Source organism: Mauremys mutica, chromosome 16 (genome assembly GCF_020497125.1).
Source record: "Mauremys mutica isolate MM-2020 ecotype Southern chromosome 16, ASM2049712v1, whole genome shotgun sequence".
In the NCBI taxonomy this organism is placed as follows: Eukaryota; Metazoa; Chordata; order Testudines; family Geoemydidae; genus Mauremys; species Mauremys mutica.
The window spans coordinates 29,852,157-29,871,475 of record NC_059087.1 but is presented as its reverse complement, the minus strand read 5'-3'; the positions used below and the strand labels follow the sequence as shown (position 1 = coordinate 29,871,475).

Genomic DNA, 19,319 nt, shown 5'->3' with positions numbered 1-19,319 from the left:
CACCCCCTATCTAAGCCTCCCTGCTCCTTGTCCCCAACTGCCCCCTCCTGTGACCCCCCCAACTTCCCCCCTAGGACCCCACCCCCTACCTGTCCCCTGACAAACCCCTGGGACTCCCATGCCTATCCAACCGCTGCCTGTCCCCTGACTGCCCCCCCGAACCTCTGACCCATCTAACCCCCCCTGCTCCCTGCCCCTGACTGCCCCCCCAAACCTCTGCCCCATCCAACCTCCCCTGCTCCCTGTCCCTTGACTGCCCCCCCGAATCCCTGACCCATCTAACCCTCCCTTCTCCCTGCCCCTGACTGCCCCCCCAAACCTCCGCCCCATCCAACCTCCCCTGCTCCCTGTCCCTTGACTGCCCCCCCGAATCCCTGACCCATCTAACCCCCCCTTCTCCCTGCCCCTGACTGCCCCCCCAAACCTCCGCCCCATCCAACCCCCCCGCTCCCTGTCCCTTGACTGCCCCCTGGGAATCCCCTACCCCTTCTCCAACCGCCCCCAGCCCCCTTACCGTGCCACTCAGACCAGCGTGTCTGGCTCCATGCAGCTCCAGACACGCTGCTGCATACATGCTGCCGTGCTCCCCCGCAGAGCCCACAGCTCCGCCCTCCCCACACCTGCCTTCCAGATTTGAACACCTCAAAATTCAGGAGTGCTCAAGCTCAGTTTGGGCAGCTGTTACTTCATTTCTCCCAAATCAAATATACTGATCCACTGTAACTTGCTGTAGAAAAAGTAGGATAAAATTGAGCAAGAAATGCTCCCCAGTGGTTATTAGGACTGGAATTGCTATTTTCAACAGCCGTTGCCTTTTTTGTTTGTTTCTTTGTTTAAAAGGAAGACAGTGATATTGCATTGGCAAATTCCCCAGAGAAAGAAAGAGTGGAACAAAAGAATAATAAAGGCACCTCAACTTTTCCTCATTTATGGAGGACAGCCTTATAATATGCATCCAGATACCCTCCAATCACACAAGCTGAAAATTGTTCCACTTTACTGCAGTTCTGTAACCATATGGGAACCAATCCTGTCTGTTCTGTGCACATCTAAAATTCCTGCTGAGTGACCCGCCCTGGGAGCGAGTTACCAGTGACCCAGGGCTGCGGCAGAAGGAGGGTGCAGGTGTGGTGGGGGAGAGCCCAGGGCTGGGGCGGCAGGAGGTGTGGGGGGACGACAATGGTGGGGGGGAAGCGGGGAGCCCAGAGCTGGGGCAGCAGGGGGTGTGGGTGGTGGGGGAGAGCCCAGGGCTGGGGCAGCAGGGGGTGTGGGTGGTGGGGGAGAGCCCAGGGCTGGGGCAACAGGGGGTGTGGGTGGTGGGGGAGAGCCCAGGGCTGGGGCAGCAGGGGGTTGTGGCGAGGAGCCCAGGGCTTGGATGGGGGGCAGCCAAACATTTTTTTGCTTGGGGCGGCAAAAAACCTAGAGCCGGCCCTGGGCAGGAAGAGGTGGGGTGCGGGATTGGGAGAAGGGATGGAGTAAGGGCAGGGCCTGGGGCAGAGTGGGTGTCCAGAACCCTGGGGAAATCCCAGTGTCGGCCCCTGTGGAAGGGGTAGATCTACCAGCCGTAACCCCCATCCCCACCTTAAGGTACCACGGAGGCTGGAGTAGTGACTGCAGAGCATCGCTGCTGTCCCGCTGTGGCCTGGAAGGATTTCATCCTCCCAGCTCTCTAAGAGCTCTTGGTGCTAGAATAAGTAGAAGCCAAGCCCGGGCGTCCTGGATGTCTGGAGCGGGCCGTGGATCTAGTTCTGTTACGAGCAGACGGGCAGCTACGCCTTGTGGCCAGTGCTACAGAAATGCCCCATTGCTGACATCTCTCTGTTCCACAGCGGGTGGCAGCATTCGCGGGCTGGGTGTGGCTGGTCTCATGGCTGGTGTGGGCAGGAATCCTTGGGCCAGGCCCGCTCAGTTCGCTCAGATACATGAGCAGACTAACCAAGGGTGACCCCTGCTCTGATCCTGCGTTGTAGATGCCAGTGGAAGATCAAAGCCCTGCACCAAGGGCTCTCTAGCGAAACCCCAGGGCTGTGTGTTCCCAGGGAGCTGGGCGACAGGAAGGGAGTTAACGTACATCTCGGTAGGTGGGTCAGCGGCTGAGCGGCAGCTGGTGTCACACGGATGCTGAGGGCTGGAGGGAGGTGCCTTTGGCTTTGACCAATCAGACATGAGGCAGGTCTGGACTGGGGTCACTTCCACCTGTGTCTGGCTCTCAGCCCCCAGCTCCTCCGGCTCAGACTCACTTCAGCCAGATGCTGCTCTCAGTTACAGCGCTGCCTATCCAGAGTAAAACCAGTATGAGCTCAGACCCTGGGCCAGATCCTGGCACTCACCTTTGCTGTTCAGGGAGTGCCAAGGGGGTGCAACCCACAGCGGGAGAGTCTCCCAGCATGTCCATCCCCACACCAACTCCCCGGCAGCCCCTGGCATAGGACACACACACTGAGGCTCTGGTGAGCTTCGGCTGGTCGGTGACCTACGGGCGTAACTCAGAACAGCAACCTTCTCCAGCGGCCTTTAGCTCCTGTCGACATTTGGATCATTGCGTTCGGGGCTCTCTCTGGTGAAATCCCCCTGCCCCTCTTGATGGGCGTTACCTCTGTGCCATGAGGAGGGGTCACCCCAGGGCTGCCTCCATCTCCTGTTTGCTCCTTTGCCAGACCAGGCGTTAAGCACACTGGCTCCGAGGGACCCCTTGGATCTGCATTAACCTCTGTTGGCTCAGTGGTGCGATTCAGTACTTGGACCTGCTCCCACTGAAACACTCAATGGACTTCCAGGGGGCAGGATCAGACCCTTTAAGAGGCGCCGTTCTCGATAAATTCAGAAATAGACAGGAGTGGGGACAGTGGGCACGCAGAAACCTCTCCCCGTTAGGAACCCAGCTCAGTGTCCCAGGCTGATGTCATTTCGCAAATGAGAAATCCCTGTGTTTAAGGGCCTGATTCTCCATTGCGTTACGCCAATGTCATGCTGAGGTAACTCCAGTAACTTCTATTTACACCTCTGTAATTCAGAACCAGGATCCTGTAGCTTGGCCACAACAGCTCCCTGCAGCCTGGCTCAGACAGGTCATGTCGGGATTTTTAATGAATTAAGTAGAAAACATGCCACGTGGCCTGGCATTCTGCTCCCTTTGCCATGCTAGCTGCTTGTTCACTGCCAGTCTCCTGCACCGCTTACTGTGCTGACGCGTTGTGTCCCTGGGCTCTGCCACTCCCCTTCCTGGGTCAGGCTCTGCCACGGCTAGTCATCCTGCTGTGTTCTAACCACCCCACGGACACCGTCAGCCCCCTGTAAACATAGGGCTACTGAGCTCTCAGGCTAGGTGCACACCACAGACCTGTACTGCGATAGCTGTGTCCGTCAGGGATGTGACGAATCCACAGCCCAGGCGATGTAGTTATCCCCTGTGTAGACAGCGCTGTGTCGATGGGAGAGCTTCTCCTGGCGACGTAGCTACCGCACGGAGGTGCATTAACTACGCTGACGGAGACGCTGTCCCAGCGCTACCTCAGCACAGCTGCACCGGTGCTGCTGTAGCGCTGTATGGGAAGACAAGCCCTAAGAGTGAAACGCGCGACACTCCCTCCCTCCCCCACCACTGTCCCAGAACTAGACCCATGGCTGCGGCAGAAGAAGCGTTAAGGCCTCTGTCGTTCTCTCTGTAGAGTAGATCGCCTTCCCTTTACTGCTCAGCGTCCCAGCCTGAATGTCCTTTTAATGCACTGTTAATAGGCAAAGAGCTATTGAACTGTGGCCTGGAAATATCCCTTTGTAACCTTCTCCACCGTGCTTTTGGGTTGCTTCCCAGAGTCGTACTGAAGGTCATGAATTAGAAAGAATATGGAAGCAGAGAAGTGCTGACTGCAGGACAAACGCCACCTGTTCAAAGCTGCTGCTGCTCTTGCTTGCAAGCATTTTTCAAGGGAATTTTTATTGCTACCTAACAAAACTGCATGTGGCTGTATCTCATTAGGGACCCTTACCTATGCCGAATAGTACTTCATGCCATGGATAACCCACAGGGCTGCTTACAGATACCAGTCAGCAATCAAAGATAGCAGCATGGGGCCCTCAGAGCAGACAGGGTTAAATCCAGCTTTAACTGTCACCAGGACCAAACAGTATTCACCCAAGAGTTCTGAAGGAACTCAAATGTGTAATTGCAGAACTACTAACTCTAGTCAGTAACCTATCATTTAAATCAGCTTCTGTACCAGGTGACTGGAGGATAGCTAATGTGACACCAATTTTTAAAAAGGGCTCCAGAAGTGATCGGCAATTACAGGCCTGTAAGCTGACTTCAGTACCGGGCAAACTGGTTGAAACTATAATAAAGAACAAAATTGTCAGACATATAGATGAACATAATTTGTTGAGGAAGAGTCAACATCCTTTTAGTAAAGGGAAATCATGCCTCACCAATCTACTAGAATTCTTTGAGGGGGTCAAAAAGCATGTGGACCAAGAGGATCCAGTGGATATAGTGTACTTAGATTTTCAGAAAGCGTTTGACAAGATCCCTCACCAAAGGCTCTTATGCAAAGTAAGCGACCATGGGATAAGAGGGAAGGTCTCATGGATTGGTAACTGGTTAAAAGATAGAAAACAAAGGGTAGGTATAAATGGTCAGAGTTCAGAAAGGAGAGTGGTGAATAGTGGTGTCCCCCAGGGATCTGTACTGGGCCCAGTTCTAGTCAACATATTCATAAATGATCTGGAAAAAGGGTTAAACAGTGAGGTGGCAAAATTTGCAGATGATACAAAACTTCTCAAGATAGTTAAGTCCCAGGCAGATGCGAAGAGCTACAAAAGGATCTCTCAAAACGGGTGACTGGGCAACAAAATGGCAGATGAAATTCAGTGTTGATAAATGCAAAGTGATGCACATTGGAAAACATAATCCCAACTATACATATAAAATGATGGGGTCTGAATTAGCTGTTACCACTCAAGAAAGAGATCTTGGAATCATTGTGTATTGTTCTCTGAAAACATCCACTCAGTGTGCAGCGGCAGTCAAAAAAGCAAACAGAATGCTGGGAATAATTAAAAAGGGGATAGACAATAGGACAGAAAATATCATATTGTCTCTATATAAATCCATGGTACGCCCACATCTTTAATACTGCGTGCAGATGTGGTTGCCCCATCTCAAAAAAGATATATTGGAATTGGAAAAGGTTCAGAAAAGGGCAACAAAAATGATTAGGGGTATGGAACGGCTTCTGAATGAGGAGAGATTAATAAAACTGGAACTTTTCAGCTTGGAAAAGAGACGACTATGGGGGGATATGATTGAGGTCTATTAAATCATGACTGGTGTAGAGAAACTAGATAAGGAAGTGTTCTTTACTACTTCTCATAACACAAGAACTAGGGGTCACCAAATGAAATTAATAGGCAGCAGGTTTAAAACAAACAAAAGGAAGTATTTCTTCACACAACTCACAGTCAACCTGTGGAACTCTTTGCCAGAGGATGTTGTGAAGGCCAAGACCATAACAGGGTTCAAAAAAGAACTAGATAAGTTAATAGAGGCTAGGTCCATCAATGGCTATTAGCCAGGATGGGCAGGGATGGTGTCCCTAGCCTCTGTTTGCCAGAAGCTGGGAATGGGTGACAGGAGATGGATCACTTGGTGATTCCCTGTTCTGTTCATTCCCTCTGGGGCACCTGGCATTGGCCACTGTCGGAAAACAGGATACTGGGCTAGATGGACCTTTGGTCTGACCCAGTAGGGCCATTCTTATGTTCTTATGTTAGCTATGGTGAGGTTAGGGTTTGTGTCTTGGACACCAGTCCTCAAATCTTACACACATGCTAAATTCTGCACACAGTGAGTAGTCCAACTGAAGTCAATGGGACTATTCATGTGTGTAAAAGTGCACACGTGTGTTCGTTCTTGCAGAATCCAGTCTCTAGTTACTAATCTTTTGTTAACAGAAATATGAATTGATGAAAAGCATAGAGATAAATAAAAAGCAAATCATGCTTTACGAACGTGAGGAGATCAATTGTTTTTGGCCAAGGGCAGTTTATAGCGAGTATCTAATCGCTATATGTGTAGGATGGATGGGGCCTTTATTGTGTACCTCTATAATCTGTCTTAGGGGCTTTATCCTGCCACCCTTCACCATTGTATCTGGCCTCCTTCCATGTAAAATCAACAGTAGCCAAGTCCCTAGTGTACCCATGGACTTCATAAAAGACATGAACAGGCAGGGGTATGCACACGTGTGCACACATGCACATCCGTGCTCTCTCTCACACACACACTAGCAACTCTGTGTAATGTGTTTTCAACATGAGGGCTAGTTCCTTCATTGCACATTTCGTCACATAACTCTCAAGATAACCTTCAATTTTCCAGTATTTCTGTGGTTCTTCTTCCTCCGAGGCTTTTTAAGGGGCTCTGTCAATCTGATTTAGACCCAAAATTTGCTTATGTTGTAGACAAATGGGTTGGAAAAATCTAACTAATGGAAATGGTTCTTTATTAAAAATCTCTTATGGAATCAGAGTTCCAATGGGAAACCCAGGCCCAGCAGCATGGTGCTAGAAAACAAGAACAAGAAAGTATCAGAGGGGTAGCCATGTTAGTCTGGATCTGTCTTGATTCATGTAAGTGAAGTGCAAAAAGCTGGGTGAAGTGCATGTAAAATCCAAGTAGATGAAGCACAAAAAACAAATGAGCCCCATTAATGATGACAAGTATATTAGACGTCTAAAGTTCTCTCCCTTTTAATCATCTGAATTGTTGTTAGTTTCACACTTGTGCGTTTTTCAGAATGATTTTCATCTTGATAGTGTCCCTTTTTCCTCTTTTGTGCTATGGTAGCTTAATGGTATCTCTCACTGCCAACTAGACATCTCGTCACTCTCAAAGATGAATTAAAGGTTGTTGCGAGTGCTAGCATGACCCTGAGTCCCACCACTTATAATAACGTTTCCCTGGTTTTTAGATCACTTTTCTCTCCTGTGCAGCTGTGTGAGACCCCACAATAATGGGGAATTGACTCACCGCAGTCCAGCATGGCGCACACAGGCAGGTTTCACTTCCAGCATGGGAGTAATCCCAAGGCTAGTAGTGAAACTGACTAGGCACAAAGTACTGTGCTGTCAAATGCCCATGTAAACACACTGAAAAGAGAGAGCTGCGTGTTCCCTGCTCGTTCATTTGTGGTGGTCTTAGCTGTTACTTCTGACAGTAGCTGAAGCATTTTCAGAGAAAAGTGTGCTTTCTTTTCATTGGTGGTGTCCCTCTGCCAGAGTGGGTCATCTGGATTAGGAAATAATCCCATTGTCTGCACAGGACTAAGATTCCAGCACATTCTTGTAAAGGAAACAAAGCTAGCTCGCCCATTGCAGCCTCGGGGGAGTTGTAGGGATATATTGGCTGTTCCTTGGCTCGGTCTGTGTGACTCTGATGCTGGATGCAGCGTTGATGTAGCCATGCTGGGCCCAGATAGACAAGGTGAGTGAGGTAATATCCTTTATCGGACCTGCTTCTCTTGATGTTACCTCACCCACCTTGTGTCTCTGATGCTGGTGAAAGTGTCAAGTCCTGGAGGCTTCTGTTAACCCGCAGCCATGCTGCCTTCCCTCGCTGGGGCCACACTTCTCACCTCGGAGATTCAGTTGCCATGGTTTGTTTTGTCCTTGGCCTCTTGGCAAGACTGCTAGCAAAGGGGCAACTGTGGTGTTGATTTTAATGTGGACACCTCTCCACTGGGAACTGGAAGAGACCAGGCAACTTATTTCACATCAGCCTCTGGCCTGTCATTACATGGGAATCACTTCTGGGAACCACCAACTTGGGCTTGCTTTGAACATACTGGATCGGAAAGTCTCAGTATCCCATGATGGATCCCCTGAGCCATCCAGTGCCCCTGTTCCTCTCATTCATATGTTGCTTACTCTGATAAATTGGACTGTTAGCCAGGCCTAGAATAATTTGCCATAGTTCATCATTTACCCTGCATGGGGCTAATGCAGCAAGAAGCTAATTATACCAGGAAGAGGGCTGCCGGTAGCATTTGCATGCAATCTTAGCAGCGTACATTCCAGTGTGTATTCTGTACCATCCCTTGTGGGACAGGGCAGGGAGACTGCAAAGACAGGAAGACCTTGATTAGTGGTTGAATCGCTCTGACCCATTTGAGCTGTTCACGTGTGCGCAAGGGAACTGCTACGGAGATCTGTGCATGCCTCAAAATCTGTGGTACATTCCACTCGCCAGCGCGTCTCTCGGGGGTCAAACTGGGGCATCTTGCTAAGAGACCAGCCCTGACACACAAAACGAATGGCATGGCAGGCCGCCGACACAGCCCCTTTCAGACACCGAGGCGCTGTCTATTCAGGAGAGCTTACGGTGCTGTGGCTGCACCGCTGAAAGCTCTCTAGTGTAGCTTTTCTCAGCCAACGGGGGAGAGTTCTCTCATCGGCTGAATTACTCCATTCCCCTCGAGTGGAATGTTCCCGCCAGCTTAGCGCTGTCCACACTGGCGCTTAAATCGGCACAAGTTACGTCACTCGGGGAAGTGGCTAATTCACACCCCTGAGCGACACAATTTGTTGAATTAGTCTGCAGTGTAGCCATAGCCTAAGAGGTTGTGCAGACCACTCCATGTAGGAGACTAAGTAGCTGCTTGCCTGTCAGCATAACCTGTCCTCTCTCTACCCTGGGGGAAGGAAGAGCTGTTACGCTTTCACACCATACTGTGTCTAATTAGCACCCAGGGGACTGTAGTTCTGGCTGGACTCTGCTTCAGCTAAGATGGAGGAAGAGGGCTGTCCTTCTTCCTTATTAGTCAGCGAGAAATCCGGTGCCTGTCTCTTCCATTGGCTCGTCTTTCCTTTCACACTGTGTGAGCGTCTCAACCTCATTCCCAAGGGCTAGTCATCCCCATCACAAAACCTGTGCACTGTTTGGAACAGAAGGCAGCAGGGAGCAAGCCCAGGGCTGGCATAGCAGGGGGGCTGTGACTGAGGTGCATTGACAGAACGGGGGGGGGGGGAGGACACAACCAAGAATGTTGTGGGGGCTGCAGTTCAGACTCAACCCTTGTATTGGCAGAGCCAGGGCTGGCTCCAGGCACCAGCGCAGGAAGCAGGTGCTGGGGCGGCCAATGAAAAGGGGAGGCATGTGCAGGTTTTCGGTGGCAATTTGGCTGCGGGTCCCTCAGTCCCTCTTGGAGGGAAGGACCAACCACCAAATTGCTGCCGAAGAATGAAGCGGCGCGGTAGAGCTGCCACCGAAGTGCTGCCGATCGCGGATTTATCTTTTTTTTTTTCCTTTCACCACTTGGGGCGGCAATAAAGCTGGAGCCGGCCCGGGGCAGAGCAGGGGGGGCTGCAGAACTGGAGTGACAATGACAATGCAGAACAGCCCCTCCTGCAGGACATGGCATCACTTGTGAGAGCAAAGGGGTTTTGGAACCCTAGGAATTTACTGAGTATTAAAAGCTAAGGGATGTGATCCTGGTTTGGATAATCAAGGTTACACTGTTTCTAGCACGTCACATTTTTAAAATGCTGTGTAGATACTGACTAGGGGTGCCAGGGGAAATGTCCTGGGGAGCGGGGAGGCAGCAGGTCAGAGTTGAGGGGCAGTGGCAGAGCGGGGGAGGGGAGGCATCCCATAACTGAAATGACAAGGGAGCTGCAAGTGAAAACTGAGCTGCGTCAGCAGAGCTGAATACGTGTGAAACTTGCAGTGCAGTTGGCACTACCTAGTGGTAAAACTCCCTGACTTCCCCCAACCCAAGGAGGCCTGAAGTCTCTTAGCGCTCGGTGTATCTGTGTTTGGAGGCTCAGCACGATAAGCCATGACTACAGATCCCAAGCCAGTTCCTCACACCAGGGCTGTGTGACCTGTACTGTACTCCTAGCTGGGCAAAATTTCTGGACAAATAGGTTATCTGCCAAAAAATGCAGCTTTGGGTAACATGAATTCGCTGAATCATTTTGGCTACAGAGCAGGTGGGATGGTGATGCCCCCTTATAACTTAGAATCATAGAAATGTCAGGCTGGAAGGGACCTTGAGAAGTCAGCAAGCACAGCCCCCTTCCTGAGGCCAGACCAGGTCAACCTAGACCATCCCTGACAGGAGTTTGTCCTACCTCAAAAACTTCCAATGACAGGGGTTCCACACCCTCCCTTGGATGAATGAAGCCCATTCCAGAGCTTAAGGAATGAGGCTGAGGGAACTGGGTTTATTTAGTCTGCAGAAGAGACGAGTGAGGGAGGATTTGACAGCAGCCTTCAACTACCTGAAGGGGGTTCCAAAGAGGATGGCGCTCGGCTGTTCTCAGTGGTGGCAGATGAGAGAACAAGGGAAATGGTCTCAAGTTGCAATGGGGAAGGTCTAGGTTGGATATTAGGAAATGCAGCCCAGAATGACATTAGTTGTTTTTGCAACTGCATCACATTGTTGACTCATATTCAATTTGTGATCCACTCTAAACCCCGCAGATCCTTTTCAGCAGTAGTGCCGCCCAGCCAGTTATTCCCCATTTCGTTGTCGTCCATTTGATTTTTCCTTGCTAAGTGAAGCACTTCGCACTTGTCTGTATTGAATTTCCTCTTGTTGATTTTAGACCAATTCTCCAATTTGTCAAGGTCAATTGATTCGAATCCTGTTCTCCAAAGTGCTGGCAACCCCTCCTAGTCTGCTGTCATCTCCAGATGTTATCAGTGTGCTCTCCACTCCATTATCCAAGTCAAACAACAATATTGACCCCGTGCGACCCTGCTAGATAGGCCCTGCCCCTTTGACAGGGAACCACTGATAACCACTCTTTGAGCAGGGTCAGTTTGACCCATACGTGCCCCCAGTGGATAGTAAAGCCATGTAGCTCAAAGCTCGCGTTAGCTGTGTGGTCAGGGCACTCCTCTGGGACGTGGGAAACCCAAGTGTGAATCCCCATTCCACCTTCTCCTGTGCCAGGGGCGTGCCCTCCCCACCAGGCTATTAGCTGTTCTGGGGTGGGGCACCCGCACGGTCTCCTGCTGAACCTCTTCCATTTTGTATCAATAATGAAATATTCACTGGTGCAGAGACTTGAACTCGATGCGCCCACCTCCCCCGGTGAGGGGCCAGACCCCCAAGCTGCAGAGTCATTGGCTCCCCATTTTATCCTCTGGCCCAATGACGGTTGAAGTATTTTATATTGAGTGGGACAGGAGAGGCCCGTCTGCAGGCTAATGGTTCAGGCAGTCCCCTGGGTTCAAATCCCTGTCCTGCAGGCGCTCCAGCCAGGACTGTCTCCAGTGAGCATGCCAGCCAGTGGGCTAAAAGGGGACCCCACCTTTGGCCATTTCATGAATCTAGCCCTTGGAAAATGCTGTATTTCCGGTTGAACAACATGCTTTGTTTGACCCCAAACAGACTGTTTTGATTTGCAGAAATTTTTCAAATTCCGTTTGACCCAAACCAAATGTTTTATTTTAATTTTTGGAGCTGCCAGCAAACTGAGAAGTCCCCCAGCTCTGTTCCCAGCCCCGACTGCACAGGGAGGGCAAAGCCGGGGGCTGCAGCTCTGAAGGGGAAGGCTGGAGTGCTGCTCCTGGTGAAGGGCTCCCTGAGATGTGGGCAGAGCAGAGTTCCAGAATGAAGAGCCCTTGATCCTGGCTCCTGTGACAGCTGCTGTGGGCAGTGCTGTGTGCTGTCCCCGAGGGAGCCTGACCGGTGTGTTCCTTGCTTCCCCCAGGCTTGCCGCGACTTCCTGGAGTTAGCCGAGAGCCACAGTCGGAAATGGCAGCGGGCACTACAGTATGAGCGGGAGCAGAGGATCCGCCTGGAGGAGACCATTGAGCAGTTAGCCAAACAGCACAACAGCTTGGAACGGGCCTGCCGGGGAGCTCCCGGCCTGTCCTCGAGCGCCACAGCAGTCAGCAGCACTTCCAAGGGTGAGCGGCCTCCTTCCCCAGGGCCCGGAGGGCTGGGAGGCCAACAGCCTGGGTCCCGCCAGCCCAAGAGCTCTGCTGCTGTGATGTCACAATGGCAGCAGGGAGCAGCCGCCAGAGCCCAGCAGTACAGGGTGGGGGGAGGGATGGGGGGCTGCCCTCTCACTCGTTCCCAGTCAGCCGCTGGTAGGGCACCAGCAGAGTCGGGAAGGATGGACAGGGCAGCCCATCATGCCCAGGGATTTTTTCTCAGGTAAAAGCCTGTTGAGGGGTAACAGGACAGGCATGTCCTGTGAAGAGGCAGGACTCCAGCTGCCTCCCTACGAGCTCGTCTCCCCAGGGGAATCCCGTTCTTTCCACACTTGCCTCTACTGGCCAGACGAATCCCAACGTGACGCTGCAATCTGGTGTTAGGAAGTTTGCATCTCCACATCCCAGTGATGCAAGGTTGCGTTTGTCCCCAGAACATTGGGCCCCACGGGTTTGAGCATGAGAGCACTGGAGCCCTTTGCCCACATCCGGTGGCTGGTGTCTCATTTGCTGGTTGCAATCGTTGCTGGAGAATAAAACCGAATTGCAGTTGATGCTGGTGCCAGATCGTCGTCCCCAGACACCCCTCTGGCTGCACCAGCAGGGTTTGGTTTTATTGTAACCCACAAATAGAGCCTTGGCTGGCCAGCAGCAGCTTGTTCCTTGGCTGTGTCTATTGCCAGGCCAGGGCAGTTCCCTTGTACCACGTAGGGGTTAGGGGAATGGATCGACTCAAATAAACACGTAACATTCAGCCCCACCCATCCCCAGAGCCCTCCAGCCTAAAGGAGCCTCTTACTGTGACGCTCCGTGGCTGTGGGGCTCTCCCCACAGGGCAGCATCGTCATCACAACATGGATTTGTGATGCAATGTAACAGATAAGTGGCCTGGCCTCCTGCCAGCGAGGACCATGGGACATGAGTGTGAGTATATTGGCTCCCCTAGGGCCTTCGGCCCAAGTGGCTCAAAGCATTTGACATCCCTGGAATGGTTTATTGTTCCCATTTGTGGGGGGGTGGGTAGCTGATGCAGAGGCGAAATCACCTCCCCAGTATCACAGAGCAAGGCAGTGGTACAGCAGAGAACTGATCTCAGGGATTCTGGTTTCCCCCATGCTGTGACCACTAGATCACACTCCCTTCAGGAGCTGGGATCTGAATCCAGTTATCCTGACTCCCAGCCCCCTACTCTAACCACGCTCCCTCCAAGAGCTGGGGATTTAACCTAAGAGCCCAGCTTGCCAGGCCCCGGCTCTGACCACTAGATCAACTCCTTCCCCGCCCAGGAGCCGTGACCCCTGGGTCCCCTGCTCCACCACTAGAGTCCATTTCTTCTGGAGTCAGGCATAGAGCCCAAGAATGGTTCTGACCCATCCTGGGCCAGGCTGAGACGTTACCCTCCTTCTCCAAGTCTTAGAATCATAGAATCATAGAATCTCAGGGTTGGAAGGGACCTCAGGAGGTCATCTAGTCCAACCCCCTGCTCAAAGCAGGACCAAACCCAACTAAATCATCCCAGCCAGGGCTTTGTCAAGCCTGACCTTAAAAACCTCTAAGGAAGGAGATTCCACTACCTCCCTAGGTAACCCATTCCAGTTCTTCACCACCCTACTAGTGAAAAAGTTTTTCCTAATATCCAACCTAAACCTCCCCCTCTGCAACTTGAGACCATTACTCCTTGTTCTGTCATCTTCTACCACTGAGAACAGTCTAGATCCATCCTCTTTGGAACCCCCTTTCAGGTAGTTGAAAGCAGCTATCAAATCCCCCCTCATTCTTCTCTTCTGCAGACTAAACAATCCCAGTTCCCTCAGCCTCTCCTCATAAGTCATGTGCTCCAGCCCCCTAATCATTTTTGTTGCCCTCCGCCTCCAATTTATCCACATCCCTCTTGTAGTGTGGGGCCCAAAACTGGACACAGTACTCCAAATGAGCCCTCACCAGTGCTGAGTAGAGGGGGATGATCACATCCCTTGATCTGCTGGAAATGCCCCTACTTATACAACCCAAAATGCCATTAGCCTTCTTGGCAACAAGGGCACACTGTTGACTCATATTCAGCTTTTCGTCCACCGTAACCCCTAGGTCCTTTTCTGCAGAACAGCTACCCAGCCATTCGGTCCCTAGTCTGTAGCAGTGCATGGGATTCTTCCGTCCTAAGTGCAGGACTCTGCACTTGTCCTTGTTGAACCTCATCATATTTCTTTTGGCCCAATCCTCTAATTTGTCTAGGTCCCTCTGTATCCTATCCCTACCCTCCAGCGTATCAACCACTCCTCCCAGTTTAGTGTCATCTGCAAACTTGCTAAGGGTGCAGTCCACACCATCCTCCAGATCGTTAATGAAGATATTGAACAAAACCGGCCCCAGCACCGACCCTTGGGGCACTCCACTTGATACCGGCTGCCATCTAGACATGGAACCATTGATCACTACCCGTTGAGCCCGACCATCTAGCCAGTTTTCTATCCACCTTACCGTCCATTCATCCAGCCCAGACTTCTTTAACTTGCTGGCAAGAATACTGTGGGAGACTGTATCAAAAGCTTTGCTAAAATCCAGAAATAGTACATCCACTGCTTTCCCCTCATCCACAGAGCCGGTTATCTCGTCATAGAAGGCAATTAGGTTAGTCAGGCATGACTTGCCCTTGGTGAATCCATGCTGACTGTTCCTGATCACTTTCCCCTCCTTTAAGTGGTTCAGGATTGATTCCTTGAGGACCTGTTCCATGATTCTTCCTGATGTCTGGCTGCTAACTGGAGATCCCCGCCTGCCTAGGACTTAGGAGAAAAGCTCCTAGGAGCAGGTGTTTCATATCAGCAGAGGCCTCGAGTGCTGCACAAACTAAGCTGCATTTGCAGAGCTGGGCTATTTCTCAGGTGGGAAGAGAAGAAGTACCCTGGGCTCTGCAGAAGTCCCATGCTGTGTGCAGCCCCATCTGGTGCCGAAGGGAGACACACCAATCTATTTCCCAGACTGATGCTGATGCTGTGGCCAAAAGGGCTAATGCAATCCTTGGGTGCATAAACGAGGATTTCGAGCTGGAGTAGAGAGGTCACAGCACTTCCGTATTTGGCACTGGTGTCATTGCTGCCGGAATGTACTGCGTTCAGTTCTGGGGCGCATCATTCTGTCATCTTCTACCACTGAGAACAGTCTAGATCCATCCTCTTTGAAAGCAACTATCAAATCCCCCCTCATTCTTCTCTTCTGCAGGCTAAACAATCTCAGTTCCCTCAGCCTCTCCTCATAAGTCATGTGTTCCAGCCCCCTGATCATTTTTGTTGCCCTCCGCTGGACTCTCTCCAATTTATCCACATCCTTCTTGTAGTGTGGGGCCCAAAACTGGACACAGTACTACAGATGAGGCCTCACCAGTGCTGAGTAGAGGGGAATGATCACATCCCTCGATCTGCTGGAAATGCCCCTACTTATACAACCCAAAATTTTTTTATAGGAGATATACCAATCTCCTAGAACTGGAAGGGACCTTGAAAGGTCATCAAGTCCAGCCCCCTGCCTTCACTAGCAGGACCAATTTTTTGCCCCAGATCCTTAAGTGGCCTCCTCAGGGATTGAACTCACAACCCTGGGTTTAAGCAGGCGATACTCAAACCACTGAGCTATCCCTCCCCCTAGTCATACTTCAGACTAGAACCATTTGGGCTGGAAATTGCCTGTCGGGTCTCTGTGATTTGTGTTGCAGTAGCACCCAGCAGCCCCCAGTAGAGTTGGCGCCGCTTGGTGTTGTACAAACACACGGGAAGACACTGTCCCTTCCCCCAAAGACCTGACAAGGTCTGAAACAAGGGAGCAAGTGGGAGCAAAGCGAGGAGGGAGGCTGGGTAAAGGCCACTGTAGCATGTGGACACCACGGGAGTCATTCCGCAGTGTCACAGTCCCAGATCACTGGAGGTGGTGGTTTTTATCATCTCTCCCCAAGTGCCCCGGGCCCAGCCGTCTTTGGTTGGCTGATTGCTTGTAGGTGGGCCTGAGGAAGGATTGCAAGGAGGAGAGGGCGGTAGCCTTCTGGCTCAGCTCCTGGAGGGTGGTTCCATGCATCAGAGAGGGCAGTGTGGAGATGTGTGTTGGAGAAGGGGCCTGTTGCGATGTGGGACTCACCCCTGCAGTGCCTCCTGCTGGTTATCTTCGGGAATTAGCTTCCAGCATCCAGAGCGCCCTCTGCTGGCCAGTGATCCTCCTTACCCTGGCCCTCATGTCCCTCCCAGGACCCCAGTGCCCCTTTTACTGGGTGCTGCCCCCCGGCAGTACCCCCACAGTTCTGGGTCTCCCTGTCCCAGGGGAACCCCCACCCACTATCCCCACTTCACCTCAGTCTTGGCTTCTGCCCAGTCTCCATCTAGCCCCCGTTCACTGGGGCAGACTGCAGTATGAGCCACTCATCACAAGCAAACGGGTTCGGACCTGCTGCCCCTGCCTACCCTTGGGCTGCCCCATTGCAACCCTGCACCTATTCGGCCTATAGTCAGGCCTGCAGCCTGGGGCTTTCCAGGCCGGAGCTCCCAGCTCCTCTGGCCGTTCCCCAGCCCTGCTCCCAGTCTGGGTGTCTTGCTTAGGTCCCTGCAGCCAGGCCCTTCTCCCTCACCAAGCAGAGGGAGACTGCCTGAGCCCTGGCTCACAGCCTCTTACGGGGGCCAGCTGGGCCTGATTGCACTGGCTACAGCTGTGGCCACTTTCCCCATCAGCCCAGCTTTCTTGTCCCCAGGCACAGCCCCCGGCTGGGCTGTTCTAAGCCCCTCGGGGCAGGAGCGGGTGTCTACCCTGCTACAGGGCCAAACGCTATCCAGGGCTGGCTTCAGGGGCAGAGTTACAGTGGTCCCAAGAAGCTCGGTCTCGATGCTGGTGAAGTGCTCAGATTGTCAGCTAGGATGTGACTCAGTAGCTGTGTCTTGTATCGACCGGCGGGTGTGACGTCAGAGCGCCAGCCAGGAGCGGGTTTTCACGGCCAGTGCGGGGGATGATGCGGTGCTGATGTCTGAACGGAGGAAGGGTCGGATCATAGCAGCAGGGTTTGGCGTCTCTGGGCAGGGCTGCTGGAACAGTGTGTATAGTGCGGGGGCTGAGGGCCATTGACCCAAACTGCAAATCCTGGATATGATGAAAACCACTTCAAGCCAGGGGGTGCTGCAGCCCCCCTAGTCCCAGCCCCTATGTCTCTGGACAGGCACTTTCCCTGTCGTTGGTTCAGCTCTCTCAGGGAAGAAAAATGTTTTTTAAACATAAGCAAATATTATAAATCCCCCCCCCCCCCCAAAATAGCAGGGGCCTTGGAAAAGCCCCAAAACCACCGATAAACTCGTTGTTTGAGATTGACTAGATTGTCAGTTGAACGTGTCCATTTTGAAATTTGAACCATATTAGTTAGATTTGATTGGATGCACAGGTCACATGGTAAACTTCCAGCTTAATCCAACCATTGATGGCATTTGTAGGGCACTTGTCACCGTGGTAGCAAAGCGTTTTGTACCCTGACTGGGCAAGAGCAAAATCTGCCCAGCAGTGTTTCCTTTCGTTTCTCCCACCCATGTCCATGTGTGGAATGAATTTTGTTAGGTGCACCACGATGGAGCTGATGTGTGACACACGACCTTCATAGTGGTGCACCTAACAAAATGCATGTGGTGGGGGTGGGGCTGAGAGGTTCGGAGTGTGGGAGGGGGCTCAGCGCTAGGGCAGAGGGCTGGGGTGCAGGGGGGTGAGGGCTGTGGGGTGGGGCCCGGGATGAGGGGTTCAGGAGGGGGCTCAGGGCTGGGGCAGAGGGTTGGGGTGCAGGGGGGTGCGGGCTCTGGGGTGGGGCTGAGGATGAGGGGTTTGAGGTGCAGTGGGGCTCCCTGGGGCTACCGTGGGGAGGGAAGACTCCCCCCAGCTCTCTCTCCCCGCAGCAGCACCTGGGCTGAGGGTGAGAGGCGCGTCTCCCCAGCCGTGGCAGGTCCGGGCTGAGCTGGGTCACAGCGGGTCTGGGGCCAGGCCGGGGTGCCTGTCCTATGGCTGCAGCAGGTTCGGGGCCAGGCTGGGGCCGGGCCGGGGGAGGGGTGCCACAGCAGGTCCGGGGATTGGGGAGAGGCATCTCTCCCCGCCGGAGCCCTGTGCGGTGCTTAATAGGCAGCTGCGCAGCTTAGCGGGAACTTAGCTGCCCTGATCCACCAGCCCCCTTCAGCCAGCGTAACCCTGGGCGTGAGAGAGGAGAGGGAAGGGGAGAGACAGACAGACAGCACAGTGGGGCAGGGGGAAGCGCGCCTGGTCTGCAGGTACCTGCAGAGCGAAGGTGTGTGGGGATCCCCTGGGGCTCTGGCTGGGAGCACACGTTGATGTTCTGCGTGAGCAGTCGAGGGAAGAAGTGGCGCTGACCAGGTTCTCTTTGTGCCCCCAGGGAGTGTGCAGCCTGCCAAAGGGGAAGCCAGTGATGAAGATGAGGAGACAGAGTATTTTGATGCCATGGAGGATGCACCAGCTTTTATCACAGTAACCGCAGACCCCAAACATCACAGGTATGAAGCAGCCCCTGTGCAGAGCAGGCCCAAAGCCCACCGCACGAATAGGGAGAGTGGGGAGGAGGCACTTTGTCTGGCTTCTCACTAACAAGGTAGAGGCAGCACCCTCTGGGTTTGCATTAATGACACACACCCCGCTGCAGGTGGGTCGGCTGTGCAGGCAGGCAGCCAGAGAGGCATGTTTCAAACATCAGTGCTGGCGAATGGCCTAGAGAGTGGAGCCCTCTACTCCTGGCAGGGCAGAGTGCCCTCAGACAGAGCCCTGGACTGAAGGGACAGCCTCTGGCTGGCTCTCACCTCTCCTCTGGGGCTGCTCAGGGCCATTGGCAATGATGTTTTTGCAGTGTGGACTCTGTCCACTAGAAACTGGACTGAGACCCGCCAACCCGCTGCACGTGGGGCAAAGAGCCGTGATCAGGAGGGAACAGCGTGGGCTGGATTTGAAACAGCGACAGAGGTGAATGGCTCCCTGTCCCAACGGCCTGGTCTGTCCCCCGGAGGCCTGATTAGGAATGGGGGATTTACCAGGTGTGAGGACAAGTTCTAACTCAGTAACACAGGCCCAGAGCCTCCAAGTCACTGAGGCTCCCAACTGCCAGGGAGTTCAATGGAGCTTAGGAGTCTAACTGCCTGTGAGGATCTGGGCTGGAGTCCACGGCCCAGGGGAGCTTTCAGAAGTCAGAGATCCCAGGCCAGAGAGCACTGGGGACAGAGGTCAGCAGCTGCCATGGCTCCTGGGGCTCTGGGGGAAACAGCTGCTCAGCACAGCAGCAGCACCCGCCAGGCTGGGCCTGCGTCACTGGAGCCAGTGCGTGGCAAGTGTAACGCGCTGCCGTCCTCACTGGGCAGCACTGCACGCCCAC

At 53.0% G+C, this 19,319-nt stretch overlaps 1 protein-coding gene across 9 annotated transcripts in view; it reads left to right on the top strand.

The window, feature by feature from the left end:
• The window catches only part of OSBP2 (oxysterol binding protein 2), a 376,231-nt gene that overhangs the window by 314,806 nt on the left and 42,106 nt on the right, over positions 1–19,319 (top strand). For 4 of the 9 annotated variants that reach the window (XM_044989854.1, XM_044989855.1, XM_044989856.1 and 1 more), the window contains 2 exons: positions 11,716–11,914; positions 18,336–18,453. In XM_044989854.1, the coding sequence (XP_044845789.1) occupies positions 11,716–11,914; positions 18,336–18,453 (317 nt within the window). Of the gene's footprint in view, positions 1–11,715; positions 11,915–12,052; positions 12,165–12,772; positions 12,866–16,809; positions 17,007–17,394; positions 17,414–18,335; positions 18,454–19,319 lie in introns of those variants that run through there. The other 5 variants (XM_044989859.1, XM_044989861.1, XM_044989860.1 and 2 more) reach the window with 5 other exon arrangements.